Raw genomic sequence first — 16,256 nt, 5'->3', positions numbered from 1 at the left:
AATATAAATTTCATTTTATAACATCATTTGACAGATAAAATACCCAGAAGTTTGCTTAGATTACTAAAGTATAACTTTAAATCATGTGTAAAATGAGACAAAATGGAAATCATGTTTCTGAAAAAGGAAGTTATAAGAAAGAAATCTCTCAATCAAAATTTAAGAGTAAAAGGAAAATTCAAACGTATTCATCCTATAGTATAAGAAAATAAAATGTTTCTTTTGACAAAGGAGGAGATAGATTTTATTACAACCCAAATATTAAAAGTATGCTTCACAAGAAATAATACAACATGGTCAACTGCTATGTATAAAAATGTTAATTAAAGATTAATATTTTAATTGAAGAGGAAGAAACACTTCAAAACTCATTGTATAAGGCCAGTATTACCCTGACACCAAGGCCAGATAAGGATGCTGCAAAGGAAAATTACAGACCAATATCCCTGACGAACATAGATGCAAAACTCCTCAATAAAATACTAACATACTGAATTCAACAGTATATTAAAATGATCATACACCATGATCAAGTGGGATTTATCACTGGGATGCAACAAGATTTCAACATACATAAATCAATACACGTGCTACACATTACAAAAATGAAGAACAAAAAGCATATGATCACCTCAATAAATGTAGAAGCATTTGACAAAATTCAACATCCTCTCATGATAAAAAAAAAACTCTCAACAAATTGTGTATACAAGGAATATACCTCAAAATATTAAAATCCATGTATGACAAATCTGCAACTAATATCATACTCAATGATGGAAAGTTGAAAGTTTTTCTCTAAGACGTGTGTATCCATTCTCATTAATTCCATCAACATAGTACTGGAAGTCCTACCCAGAGCACTGGGAAAGAAAAAGAAATAAAATACATCTATATTGGAGAAGAAAAAGTAAAATTGTGTATTTGCAGATGACATGATCTTATATATGGAAAACAGTCAAGTCTCCACCAAAATACTGTTATAATTAATAAACAAATTCAGTAAAGTTACAGGATATAAAATCAACATACAAAAATCAGCCTATACTATACTCAGCCTACACTATGAACTTCTAAACACTGACAAACCATCTGAAAAAGAGATTTTAAAATATCATATATGATATCTACAAAAAGAAACTATTTGGGAATAAATTTAACCAAGAAGGTGAAAAATCTATGCACTGAAAATGATAATACTGATGAAAGAAACTAAAAAAGACACAAATAAAAAAAATATTATGTGCCTATGGATCAGAAGACCCAATATCATTAAAATGTCCATGCTAACCAAAGTGATCTGCAGATTAAATGCAACCCCTACCAAAATCTCAATGTAATATTTCATAGAAATAGAAAAAAATCTTGAAATTCATGTGGAACCACAAGAGATATGCTGTCTATGGGGTGAGGCTTGGCTCCTCTGTTTTTGGAAAAGGCAGGGAAGAGTGGGAAGGACTGCGTCTTGTTTGAGGGCCAGCTCAGCTGCAATACAATAGAATACCAGGTAGACTTCTAAGATTTTTGACTCTGGTCCCTGGCTCCTGGATGGCACTTCTGGACCCACCTGGGGCCTGGTGGACCTCGCCACCCTGAAGGGAAAGACGCAGGCCTGGCTGGCTTTGCCACCTGATAATTGTAGAGTTCTAGGGCTGTGCGTGAACATAGGCAGTAGACAGGAAGTGGTTATAGTAGGCCTTGGGCAAGATCCAGTGCTGTGCTGGCTTCAGATCTGACCCAGTGTAGTCATAGTGATGTTGGCCACAGGGGTGCTTGTGTCACTCAATCCCCAGCTTTATGTGGCTCAGAACAGAGAGAGAGAAACTTTATGTTTGGGAGAAAGTAAGGGAAGAGAACAAGAGTCTCTGCCTGGTAATCCAGAGAATTCTCCCAGATCTTATGCTAGACCATCAAGGTTGTACCTTCACAAGTCTGCCAGAACCACAGCATTACTGGGCTTAGGGTGCCCCTAAAGCATACACAGCTTAGATCATAACACCAAGTCATTTGAAATATCTGGAAAGCCTTCCCAAAAGGACAGTTACAAATAAGCCCAGAGAGTAAAGACTACAATAAATACTTAACTCTTCAATGCCCAGACAGGAAAACATGACCTCACCTAATGAACTAAATAAGGCACCAAGAAACAATCCTGGAGAAACAGAGATATGTTACCTTTTAGACAAAGAATTCAAAATATTTGTGTTGAGGGAATGCAAAGAAACTCAAGAACACAGAGAAGGAATTCAGAATTCTATCAGATAAGTTTAACAGAGTATGAAATAACTAAAAGGAATCAAGCAGAAATTCTGCAGCTGAAAAACGCAATAGACACAGCTGAATAATGCATCAGAGGTCTTTAATAGAAGAACTGATCAAGCAAAAGAAAGGATTAGTGAGCTTGAATACAGGCTATTTTAACATACACCAAGAAGACATAAAAGAGAGAATTTTAAAAATAAAGCACACCTACAGGATCTAGGAAATACCTCAAAGGGCAAATCTAAGAGTTATTCACCTTAAAGAGGAAATAGAGGAAGAGATTGAGATAGAAAGTTTATTCAAAGGGATAATGACAGAGAATGTCCCAAACCTAGAGAAATATATAAATATCCAAGAACAAGAAGTTTATAGAGTGCCAAGCAGATTTAACCCAATAACGACTACCTAAAGGCATTTAATAATCAAACTCCCAAAGGTCAAGGGTAAAGCAGCAAGAGAAAAAAAATAACATACAATAGAGGTCCAATACATCTGGTAGCAGACTTTTCAGTGGAAAGCTTACGGGCCAGGAGAGAGTGATATGACTTATTTAAAGTGCTGAAGAAAAAAAACCTTTTACCTTAGAATAGTATATCTGGTAAAAATATCCTTAAAACATGGAGAAATAAATACTTAACCCAGATTAAAAAAAGCTGACGGATTTCAATACCAGAGCTGTCCTACAAGAAATGCTAAATGGGGTACACTTCAATCAGAAAGAAAATGACAGTAATGAACAATGAATAATCACCTGATGGTACAAAATTCATTGGTAATAGTATGTATACAGAAAAACACATATTATTGTAACACTGTAACTGTAATATGTAAACTACTCTTATTCTAGGTAGAAGATTAAATGATGACCCAATCAAACATAATAACCACAACAACTTTTCAATATATAGCATAATAAGATACAAATAGAAACAACAAAAAGCTAAAAAGTGGGGGGATGAAATTAAGGCATACAGTTTTTATTAGTTTTCTTTTTGCTTGTTTTTTTATGCAAATAGTGTTAAGTTATTATCAGGTTAAAATAATGGGTTAGAAGATAGTATTTGCTAGCCTCAAGGTAACCTCAAACCAAAAAGCATACAATATATAAGCAAAAAATAAAAAGCAAGAAACTAAATTATATCACTAGAGAAAAATCCACTAGAAGAAAACAGGAAGGAAAGAAAGAAGAGAAGATCAGAAAATAAACAACAAAATGGCAGGAGTAGATTCTAACTTATCAGTGATAACATTGAATGTAAATGGACTAAATACTTCAATCAAAAGATATAGAGTGGCTGAATGGGTGAATAAACAAGACCCATTGTTCTGTTGCCTACAAGAAATACACTTAACCTGTAAAGACACACATAGACTGAAAATAAAGGGATGGATAAAGATATTTCATGCCAATGGAAACCAAAAATGGAAACCCAGAAATTAATAACAGGAGGAATTTTGGAAACTATTCAAATACATAGAGTCATTATACTTAGAAAAATTAGATTTCAAGACAAAAGCTATAAGAGGAGACAAAGAAGGTCACTATATAATGATAAAGAGGTCAATTCAGCAAGAGAATATAACAATTTTAAATATATATGCACCCCACACTGGATCACCCAGATATGTAAAGGAAATATTAGAGCTAAAGAGAGAGGTAGGCTCCATTACAATAGTAGCTGGAGACTTCAAAACCTCATTTTCAGCTGAAAATCAGACAAAGAAACATGAGACTTAATCTACACTATAGACCAAATGGATCCAATAGATATTTACAGAACATTTCATCCAAGAGCTGTGGAATACACAATCTTTTCCTCAGCACATGGATCATACTCAACGATAGACCACATGTTATGTCACAAAACAAGTTTTAAAACATGAAAATAATGGAAATCACCAAGTATTTTCTCCTACTACAATGGAAAAATCTAGAAATAACAAGAGGAATTTTGGAAAGTATTCAAATACATAGAAATTAAACAATATGCTTCTGAATGACCAGTGGATAAATAAAGAAATTTAGAAATTGTAAAAATTTCTTGAAACAAATGATAACAGAAACACATACTAAAACCTATGCAAAAATATTACTGAGTGGGAAGTTTATAGCTATGTCTACACCAAAAAGAGAAAAAAGTTGAAATGAAAAATCTAATGATGCATCTTAAAGAACTAGAAAAGCAAGAGCAAACCAAACCCCAAATTAGTAGAAGAAAACAAATAATAAAGAACAGAGCAGAAATAAATGAAATCAAAATGATAAAAATACAAAAGCTCAACAAAACAAAAAATTGGTTGTTTGAAACAGATATATGAAAAAGAGCTTAACACCACTGATCATTAGAGAAATGAAAATCAAACTACAACGAAATATAATTTCACCCCAGTTAAAATGGCTTATGTCCAACAGACAGACAATAACAAATGCTGATGAGGATGTGGAGAAAAGAGAACCCTTGTCCACTGTTGGTGGGAATGTAAATTGCTACAATCAATATGGAGAACAGTTTGGAGGTTCCTCACAAAACTAAAAACTGATTTATCATATTAACCAGCAATCCTACTGCTGGGTATATATCCAAAATAAAGGAAATCAGTTTATTGAGGAGATATTTGTACTCCTATGTTTATTGCTACACTGTTTACAACAGCTAAGAATTGGAAGCAACCAGAGCAAGACCCCGTCTCAAAAAAAAAAAAAAAAAATTGGAAGCAACCTAACTGTCCATCAACAGATGAATGAATAAAGAAAAGGTGGTACATATACACAATGGAGTACTATTCGGCCATAAAAAATAACAAGATCCAGTAATTTGTAACAACACGATGGAACTGGAGATCATCATGTTACGTGAAATAAGCCAGGCACAAAAGACAAACATCGCATGTTCTCACTTATTTGTGGGATCTAAAAATCAAAAGTATTGAACTCATGGATATAGAGAGTAGAAGGATGGTTACTAGAAGTTGGAAATGGTAGTGGGGGTTGGAGGGAAGGTGAGGATGGTTAAAGGGTACAAACAATAGAATAAATAAGACCTACTATTCAATGGCACAAATAGTGTGACTATAGTCAATAAGAACTTAATTGTACATTTAAAAATAACCTAATGAATATAAATGTATTGTTTGTAACTCAAAAGATAAATGCTTGAGGGCATGGATACCCTATTCTCCATGATGTGCTTGTTTCTCTTTGCATGCCTGCATGAAAACATCTCATGTGCCTCATAAATATATATTTACTATTTATCCAAAGAATTAAAAATTAAAAAGTTATACTTTGCTTATATTGGAGCCAATTATGCTACATGATTATTATGAATGACATAATCAAAATTAAAAGGGTAAAATGGATGCATAATTTCTTTCATAATCATAAGTGTCAAAAGATATAAATAACATAGAGAAGTCAGTTCAAACAATAAAAATATCAGTAACAATTTTATCATCCTGAGAGAATCTTCAAAGAAATAAAATTATGTGTCAAGTTATTTCATAAAAAGTGCAAATATTCTGTTCTTTGTATCACAATGAAGAATTAGGAAATAATTCACTTTGACTTGGTAGATGTTTAATAAATAACAAATGTCATTTGATCATTGAATTCTATTTGAAAAGTTATCAATTTCTTTAATAAACAGAATTCAATTTCAAATGCTATCAATCAATATTAGAGTGTATACAACATCCTGCAATAATTGATTTTCCATTGAAAAATAAGAATTGGCTAAGAAGTAAACAGTTCAACAGCAATTTCTGCCAACTGAATAGAATACAACTTAACTACATTCCCTCCAGCTTTCTAATATTCATGTAGAGAAGTTATTTCTCTAATCGTAAACAGGATTACAACTGTAAAAGTATTGGCAATAGAGTTTTATATGAATAATAGAGGGTTTTCATATGTATACCATTTGATTGGTGGTTATTTCAGTTAAAAGGAGTAAAATTTAACCCATTTCACTTGTGGTAATACCTCTGGTATTAATAAGGAGCACCAATACAGGACTCACACAAAAAAGTTATTTTGCCCATTTTTTTTTTCTCATTTTATCTTCACAGTAATCCAATAAAATAGATAGGGTAAGTAAATCCCCATTTTCACAATAAAAACCCCCACAGTTTTGGAAGCCACATTTGGTGGCAGTTTGAAAAGCCAAGTCTCCTCATTCCTCATCTAAGTTACGTAATTTTGGTATTATAAAGGCTTTTTAAATGTTTAAGTTATATGGAATATCTAATTACAAACTTCTGGCTATTTTATAGCTAATATCTTAGATGTAAGTACATAATCAACATAAATAAATGTATTGAATTATAACAAAACATCAATCACATCAAGTCAGTATGCCACAAATATTTAGTCAGTATGTGCCAAAGAGGGTACTAAATTCTGGGCCACTTATATCAATTAGTTATAACTTCTGACATGATTACTCCTACTATGGAGTAGGAACATCATGAACAAATGCCCACAGAAGGAAAATAACATCATGTCTCTGGGATCAGAGTGGGGCTGGTGGGTGTGTAGATTGGAGGTGAGAATGGATAAAGATGAGTTTGTATAGTTGGAATACGTTGTGGAAGGCTTACAGCTAACATTGTATTTGGACTTAATTAATATGCTAATATTAAGACATAAAAGGAAAGGTTTACAATAATTAGATCGTTATTTTAATAACTTCTTGCCATTTGGAGAGGATGTATGCATTTCTCCTCCAACTTCAGCAAGTTAGTGTCAGTTTCTTTTGTGTTTTCTCTGTTTCTTGTACATACATCTATTGTTATCCTCAAAATATTATATTTTAATTTATTCATTTATGTAATTGCCTCTATTGTGACAATGGAGACATTAGTGAATGACAATTTGCTGAATGAATGAATGGATAAAATCAGAGACACACTGGAAGCCCAGAGAATGGTTAAAATTTAACAAAAATAAGACAGGAATTCAAAATTGCAATTGACTATTAATTCTTACAGGAAATACAATTTTCAGAAAATATTGTCATGATGAAAAAATAGGACTGCTGAGAATCAGTTCTTGGAATCAATATAGTACTTAAATTCATTTTATCCACAGTTTATGAATGCAAACTGTCTAAGCACTCTAAGAGATTGAGAGATTTTATTCACTTTTGTTCTCATAAATAAAGTGATATTGACACAGACATAATTTTCTTAAATAAATAAGTATTAGAGAATGATTTTCCTTCATAAATATTAAAACTGTGGCTCTTGGTTGCCTTTTATCCTACTGAGATGTAAATTAAAAATGATAGAAATAAAAAAATATTGAACTGCCACCTGTAGAACTACACAAATGCCAGGCTTGGTGGCTCACACCTGGAATCCCAGCACTTTGGGAGGCCAAGGTGGGCGGGATCACCTGAGATCAGGAGTTCGAGACCAGCCTGGCCTACATAGTGAAACCCCGCTTGTACTAAAAATACAAAAATTAGCTGGGCATGGTAGCGGGTGACTGTAATCCCAGCTACTCAGGAGGCTGAGGCAGAAGAATCACTTGAACCAGGGAGGCAGAGGTTGCAGTGAGCCAAGATCGCGCCATTGCACTCTAGTCTGGGCGACAGAGCAAGATGCCGTCTCAAAAAAAAAAAAAAAAAAAAAAAAAAGAGAACTACACAAATAAACATTTATATGGTATAATTCCTACTAAAATATGTGTATTTATTGTGTTAATTTAAAATAAGATGTAAGACTTAGATGCAAAATACTCTGTTGGTTTGCTGTATTATGCAAGGATTTAAGTTTTAAAAAAATGGTGAAGGGATTTTGTCTTATAAATGTGAATACCTAACAAATGAATGAACATATTGAGATCATTTTCATTAACTAAATATACATATTGTGTTGATATATATCTATTATACATATATATAACTATTTCTCAACACCTCCTCGTTCCCACCTTGGTTTTAACTTATATAGGTTCTTAGCAACTCTCCTCGCTTCTACTCTTTACCTCTTTAAAACTATTCTTAATAGGGCAGTAAGAGTGATCCTATTTAAACATCATTCAGCTTATGTCAGGTCAATTGCTTCTCATCTCACATGAGTAGACGTTAAAATCCTTACAATGGCCTGCAGGATTTGACCCCTGCTACTTCTCTGAGTTTTGGTATTCGCTCTCTCACGTGTTCACTCAGTTTCAGCCATGTTGGCTTCCTTTCTGTCTTGCTGTTCTTGGCACACAGCAGGCATGCTCTTGCTCGGGATATTTGTGTCCTTGTCACTTCTCTGCCTATAATGCAAGACAACTCCCAGATCATTCTTTCCCATCCTTGGTGGCTTTACTGAATTTTTGCCTTCTTGCCAAAGCTTTCTCTTACCACCTCATCTCACACTGCAATCACATCCTCCTACATGCCATACCCACCCTCTTTGCTATATTCTTCTCCTTAGTATTTATTACCATCTAATGTATGACACTTAATATATTATAATATATGAAATATATTTAACATTTTTATATATTAATATTTGTTATTATCTGTCTTAGCTATTAGAATATAAAACCCATGCTTTCTTCACTGAAGCCCTCACATGTCCAAGAAGAGAAATTGCTTTATACAATATGTACTAAAGAAAAAATCTTTGAAAAAATGAATGAATAAATAATGGCATTCAGCAAACTCAAGTGCTGTGGCTGACAGTAACTAGGATTTGGGGAATGAGTAGAGTATAAAAGGAAACAAAAGCAGCTTAAGAGGAAATAAAGGAATCTTATTTTCTTTCACTACTCTCAGTGAAATTTTATAAAAACACACACACACACACACACACACACACACACGCTCCTTTAGTATGAATTTCTTAAGTACGGAAGTAAAAACCTACATTCTTGTAAGCTATTGTTTCCACTTCAGCACTTATCATTGTATCTGGAACAGTACTCCATTACTATGCTGAACAATTAAAAATTAATTAAAATAAATGAGAACCTTAAAAGATCTGTATAGTTCCTTGACAGTGTCTTGCCTTCAGGAGCTTACAGTCTGCTCTTAGAAACTACCTGAAAGTTACCTGGAATTCTTTCAAGTGGGGGAAAAATCTGTAAGCTCCATTTAGTCATGGTATTGGTTCTAATGCAAGCAGTCAACCAATGTATTCTGCACTTCTTTAGTTCTGTATTTTCTTTCAATGAAACTAAAAGAATACATCTATCAAAATTAAACAGAAGACAAACATCATTAATTGTAAAAAAAGAGTTTTGGGCCAGGTGTGGTAGGTTCAGGCCTATAATCCCAGAACTTTGGGAGGCTGATGCAGGAGGATCGTTTGAGCCCAGAAAGTCAAGGCTAGCCTGGGCAACATGGCAGCACACCTGTCTCTACAAAAATTTTTTTTAAAAAGTAGCACATGTAGTAGTGCATGCCTGTGGTCCCAACTACTTGGGAGGCTGAGGTGGGAGGATCGCTTGAGGCCAGGAGACTGAGGCCACAGTGAGTAGTGATTGCGCCACTGCACGCCAGCCTAGGTGACAGAGTGAGACCCTGTCTCAACAACAACAACAACAACAACAACAACAACAGAGTTTTCTTCCCTTAAAACTATCTTTGTCCTAGTTCTTCATATTTATTTTATATTTTTCTAAAATACTTAAGACCCTGATCCAACTCTCCCCCTACAATGTATATCTTGCATCTACTGCATTTCTGGGCTGTGGGCATCTTGAAAGCAAGGAAAAAACATATCGTTCTATATTATTTTAGGATAGACTTGTACAATGTAGTTACTAAATAAATGTTTTGCTCCATTTGCATTCTGCATTATTTCCAGTATTCCTAGTATTTTCACTTCTACTCCTTTACAACAACCATCTCTCTGAACTTCCTGTTTGTCACTTCCATCCACCTTTTCAGTATATTACTACTTCACATCAGTATTGCAGTAAGTACTTCAAAGTCCTGCACCAATAAAGACAACATCTCATGCAGGAATGAATCCAGGTTTCTTAAGGCCTAAAATGTATAAAATTTTAAGAAAAAATGTAAGATTATAAGTACAAAATTAGATATAAGTGAATATTTTTAAAAAGGAGATAAGAAATAACAAATCACAAATGTTAAAAAGCTGACAAATGTCACAAACACCACATATTTCTAAACCCTTCTTAAAGCCTTGTAATGGGCTTATAGGGAAGGGAGATGCCCTAAGACTTAACTGTTTTCTCTTACGATTTATCCACTTCTGGACTCACTTATTTTGTCATTTACTGTAATTAGTGTCACATCCTTAATTCTAATTCTTGGATTTCCATCTCATAGAACATACCCAGCTTATCACTGCTTGTATGATGCTGCCTCATCTCCCATCTCCAAGCCTTAAGAAACTATGGTTTTCTTACTGTTCAACCTCTCCCTCACATCTCTTCAAAAGGTAACATATCTCATAAGTCTCTTACGTTTAATGCTAAAGACCCAGGGAGTTTCTGTGATTTGACAAAGGTCACACTAGCAGTTGATGAGAAAGAGTGGTCCAGAAACGGAATCATCTGACTCCTACATCATGAATCTGTTCATCAACAAGATGTGTTTTCACTGACCAACATACCAAGAAAGTTATATACACAAACATCCATTGTACATATGTCATAGATTTCAATCAGAACACAAGGTTTACTGATTAACCTATTGTTGATAAGAAAAATTTAGAAAGCCTTCTAAAAGATTTGCCGAAATTGGCCGGATGTGGTGGCTCATGCCCGTAATCCCAGCACTTTGGGTGGCCAAGGCGGGTGGATCACAAGGTCAGGAGATCGAGACCATCCTGGCTAACACAGTGAAACCCTGTCTCTACTAAAAATACAAAAAATTAGCCGGGCATGGTGGCGGATGCCTGTAGTCCCAGCCACTTGGGAGGCTGAGGCAGGAGAATGGTGTGAACCCGGGAAGTGGAGCTTGCAGTGAGTCGAGATTGCACCACTGTACTCCAACCTGGGAAACAGAGCAAGACGCTGTCTCAGAAAAAAAAAAAAAAAGATTAGCCAAAATTATGATTTTCCAGTTAAGAGGCGATATATTTATGTGAGCAATGACTTAATCGCTTTAGGCATTATAATTTCTTTTATTAATGTGGGCTTGGTATTTAAAATGATATATTTCATTATATCAGATACTTCTAGCATTTAAATGTTCCCTTACATAAAGTCTAGGCTTTATAAGATTAATATTATTGATGAAAATAATTTTACCTATCCTTAACAAAATAGCTTCTATAGCTAGTCCATTGCTTTACAGTTATAAAAGATATTGGCTCCTTTCATCCTCATTGTAATGCTGTGAGTTAGATCTTGAAATCTAATTATACAGATGATATAAAAAGAAATACAGAAAACACAAGTAAGTTCCCTAAATTCATGAAGACAGCATTAATTCAGAGTCTTCTGACTCCGAGTTCGATGCTGTATTCATCAGAAATATTATCTCCTCCTGTAACTCAGAGTTCAGACCTGATCCGGGTCAATGATTTAAGCATGCACAAATATGGAAGACACAGAATTCAAACTTAATATGGCAAATATTCTTCTTATCATCAAAGACCTTCAAAGATGAAAGTAAACATTTCTTTTTACTACTAACAATATTCTAAGCATGACATTATGTTTCCTATATCTTATTCCTAAATTTGATAACAATTTTGCCAACTATTATCCCAGTTATCCAGCCAAGAATACCTGGGTACTAAAAGTTTTAAAAAATACAGGCAATATGTACCAGATCTGAATTTATATCCTGATCTAACTCTAAAACCATGGCTCTCTACTAATCACTGGAGATACTAAAGCATTGGCTGGCTGAAGATCTGGTATGGATATTAAAAACATAGGTTAGCATCCTTGCTTCCAAAGTAACCACTCCAAGCTTACAACAAAGTGCATGCAGTCTATTCCATGAAATACTGGTTAGACAAATCCAGAAATTTAACTATAGGAACAATTGTTCCTCATGAAGCAATATCACTGAACACACAAATATTTCAAAGTATGTCACCCTTGATGAAGGCAATCAAATTAGGATTTGGGGCATTGGACTGCATAAAACAGGGCATTATTTAGTTTCCTTCATGTCCCTATCACAAAAATTATAATGTAAGCATAATTTTCCTCTGATAAATTTCAAAATAAATGGATAAAGAAGAGAAACATATTTCTTTGTACTGGCAATGTATCTAATCACTAATATCCTGATGTGGTGTGATATCACTACATCTTAAAAATAATATATTACAACCTATCAGCCCAGGGACCAATAATTTGTATTTTTCTTCAAAGAAGATAGTTTCCTAAATACATATTAGAAAATCTTCATATCAACATGAAATGTGGTCTGTGTTATGTGTACCTAACACACCAGTTTTAGGGAATTTTGAGAAATCTCATGCTAATGACCAATCCGTACCTGGTAATCCCCCTGGAACAAGAACAAGGAAGCTCACTCATCTGTGTGCTGTGTTTCTTGATCTCCAACCTTGATCACTGCCATGCCATCTGTAACATATGCCAAAAAAGCATAAGCAGAAATAGAGACTTTCTTGCCTAGGCACATTCTTCCTTATGTTACGCTGGAGTGCGTCCTCTGTCCTCTAATAATGCTACTGGAATTAGCTCTTCTACCAAAGACTTTTTCATGACAAAGAATTCCAGAGGCCAACTTCTAAAACCAAAACCACCACTCCAAAAACAGCTAACTTTCACCCTTACTTCAATCGCTGATTCTCAACAATAAATCCAACAGCATTTTCTTGCCAGAAACCCTGTCAGTTCATCTTTAAGAAGAAAAGCAAGCTAGCTGGACCAATTTCAATCGCCTACTCTGAAACAACTAAAAACTAATAATATAAAAGTATGCACGAATTATAATTAATATCGCAGAGGCATTTCCTCAGAGAATACCTATGGACAAACAATGAAGTTTCTCTCATTTCATTACATGTCTTATGGCCTTGGACATGCTTACTTGCCATGTAGCTCTGGCTAAATCTATAAGCAAACATTGGATATCATTGGTTTTTAGTTTTGTGCTCTTCCATTCAGAATGTTCTTGAAGACACATTCAGATTTTAATGTTATATTTCTATCTTAACTCCAAAGAGTTTTCCAAAAATTTTCTAAATTTACCAATTATAACAATATAAATTAATACAGATACAAGATACAATAATATAGATACATAATATAGATACAAGTTGTCTTCAAAATATTTTATTAAATTAACAAAGTTGAACAACTTATCAATATAAACAATTGTTTTAGGTTCACTGAATATATGATATTTAGTCCTTGTGGATTCATTGTCCTCTTACAAAAATTGCTGAAGTTTTAAAAGTATCATGATGGTAATGTATTTCACAATTATGTTATAACACAGACAACTAGGACAAAAATGAATTTGGAGAACTAGTTCAAAATATCTAGTGATTAAATAAAGCTTAGAACCAATGATATGCATATAAAAGTTTAGATTTAGCTCATGATATTACCAAGTAAAATTGACTTTATCTATATCTTCTACTCTACCTTTTCTGGAGATATAATATTGGTATAAATTGATAAAACCATATAATATTGTTAATAAGTTTAACACTTGCTATGGATAATTGTTTTAATGTCCTAACTCATGTTATTATATTAATTCAGAATACAATGACTAAGTCTCTAAGTAGAGCAAAATCCTGCATTGTCAACTTATTGAAGACTCAACTGGACATGACTATATGTCTAAATTTTTTCCAAATTAATCAGTCTCTTCAATGAAATCACTATCAAATCTCAACAGAGATTGTCATGAAAATTGAAAAGCAGATTCTAGAATTTATATGCAAAACCAAAGGGTCAAGAATTGTTCCGAGAGCATTTTGATGAACAGCTCTAGGATGGATCCACCTGCCAAATGCCAGGACTTAATATAAAGATGTTACAATTAAAACAGTATGATATTGGTGTAGGGATAGACAAATAGGCCAGTAGGATAGAAAAACAGACCAGAACAGGGAACTCAGAAAAGATCTGTGCATGCATTTAAAAAAATTAATATATGACAGATGGGACTAGTAGACAAGTGTGAGTAATGATACACTATTCAAAAAATGGTGCACAGTAGTAGCAAAGAAGAAGAAATCAAGAAAGCAATCCTATTTAAAATAGCTACAGTATAATAAAATACCTAAGAATAAATTTAACTAAGTAAATGAAAGATCTTTACAATGGAAACATAAAACATGAAATATCTTTTCATTTTTATGTATCCTCTTCAATTTCAATGGATAAAAAATTGAAAGGACACATAAAAAATGGAAAGATATTTCATGTTCATGGATTGAAAAAATTAATATTGTTAAAATGTCCACACTATGCAAAATGATCTGCAGATTCAATGCAATCTCTATCAAAATACCAATCAATGTCATTCTTCACAGAAATAAAACAATTTTTCTAATAGTTGTATGGAACCCACAAAACTCCGTGAATAGATAAAGTAATCTTAAGTAAAAAGAACAAAGCTGGAGGCATCACACTACCTGGCTTCAAAATACACTATAAAGGTATAGTAACCAAAAGAGCATGGCATGGCCTAAAAACAGACACATAGACCAATGGAACAGAATACAGAACCCAGAAATAAGTACGTGCATTTACAGCCAACACAGTTTCAACAAAGGCGCCAAGAATACACACTGGGAAAAGGATAGTCTTTTTAAGAAATGATGCTGACAAAACTGGATATTCATATGCAGAAGATTAAAATTAGAACACTATCTCTTATATATCAAAATAAACTCTAATTTAAATAAAGACTTAAATTTAAGACCTGAACTTACGAAACTACTAGAAGAAAACGTTAAAAGAATACTCCAGGACATTGGTATGGGCAAAAATGTTTTGAGTAAGACCTCAAAAGCACAAGCAAAATTTGATAAATGGGATTGTGTCAACCTAAAAAGCTTCTGCATAGCAAAGGAACCAATCAACAAAGTGAAGAGACAACCTACAGAATGGGAGAAAATATTTGCAAACTATCCATCTGACCAGGGATGAATAGGTAGAATGTATAAGGAACTCAAACAACTTAATAGCAACAAACCCCCCAAAATAAATTGATTTTAAAAATGAGCAAAAGATCTAAATAGATATTTCTCAAAAGAAGACATACAAATGGCCAACAGATACATTTAATGCTCAATATCACTAGTCATCAAGAAAATTCAAACTAAAACCACAATGAGATTTCACCTTACCCCACTAAAAATGGCTATTTTCAAAATAGAGATGCTGGCAAGGAGATGAAAATAGCAATTGCTGGCAAAGATTTAAAGAAAGAGAAATGCTCGTACACTGTTTGCCACAAACAGTGGCAGACACAGAAAGACAAATATTACATATTTTCACTCACATGTGGAAGCTAAATAAATTGATCTCATGAATATAGTAAATATATAGCTAGCAATAATTTATTGTATATTTCACAGTAGCAAGAAGGAAAGATTTTAAATGTTTCCAACACCAAGAAATGATAAACGTTTGAGGTGATGGATATCCCTATTACCCAGATTTCATCATTACACATTGTATGCATGCATGAAAATATCACATGTACTCTATAAATACGTACAACTATTATGTGCCAATAAAAAAAAAAAATGACCCAGAGGCATACAGCCCCTCAGGAGCTGAGCCACTCTAGAGATGGCTCAGGAATGCTTGTTGAAAAAATAAGACAAAAGTGCTGTTCAAGTTCTGAAATATAAAGCTTTCATAAAATGGTGCATAGCAAACTGATTATACATATTGAGAAATAAAACAAAACTAAAATATGAACTTTCTACTTCGGACCACAGATACATTAAAAACAACTCTGTGAGCTTAAGAACATTTCTGGAATGTAACATTTTACAGTTTTTAGAAGAAAATGAAGAATAATATATTTAAGACTTCAGGGCATGAAGAATTTCCTAAACAATACAACCCA

The 16,256-nt window shown here is 33.6% G+C and overlaps 1 protein-coding gene across 5 annotated transcripts in view; it reads right to left on the bottom strand.

The window, feature by feature from the left end:
- PCLO (piccolo presynaptic cytomatrix protein) overlaps positions 1–16,256 on the bottom strand; it is a 408,305-nt gene that overhangs the window by 104,028 nt on the left and 288,021 nt on the right. Inside the window, exon 11 of one of the 5 annotated variants that reach the window (XM_073009172.1) lies at positions 12,690–12,778. The exons of the other annotated variants lie outside the window; for them this stretch is intronic. Coding sequence (XP_072865273.1) covers positions 12,723–12,778 — 56 coding nt within the window. The 3' untranslated portion in view covers positions 12,690–12,722. The remainder of the gene's footprint in view (positions 1–12,689; positions 12,779–16,256) is intronic. 5 annotated transcript variants of the gene reach the window in all.

Source organism: Chlorocebus sabaeus, chromosome 21, assembly GCF_047675955.1.
Source record: "Chlorocebus sabaeus isolate Y175 chromosome 21, mChlSab1.0.hap1, whole genome shotgun sequence".
NCBI lineage: Eukaryota > Metazoa > Chordata > Mammalia > Primates > Cercopithecidae > Chlorocebus > Chlorocebus sabaeus.
The sequence above is the reverse complement of the archived record's forward strand: the minus strand, read 5'-3'. Positions and strand labels throughout refer to the sequence as shown.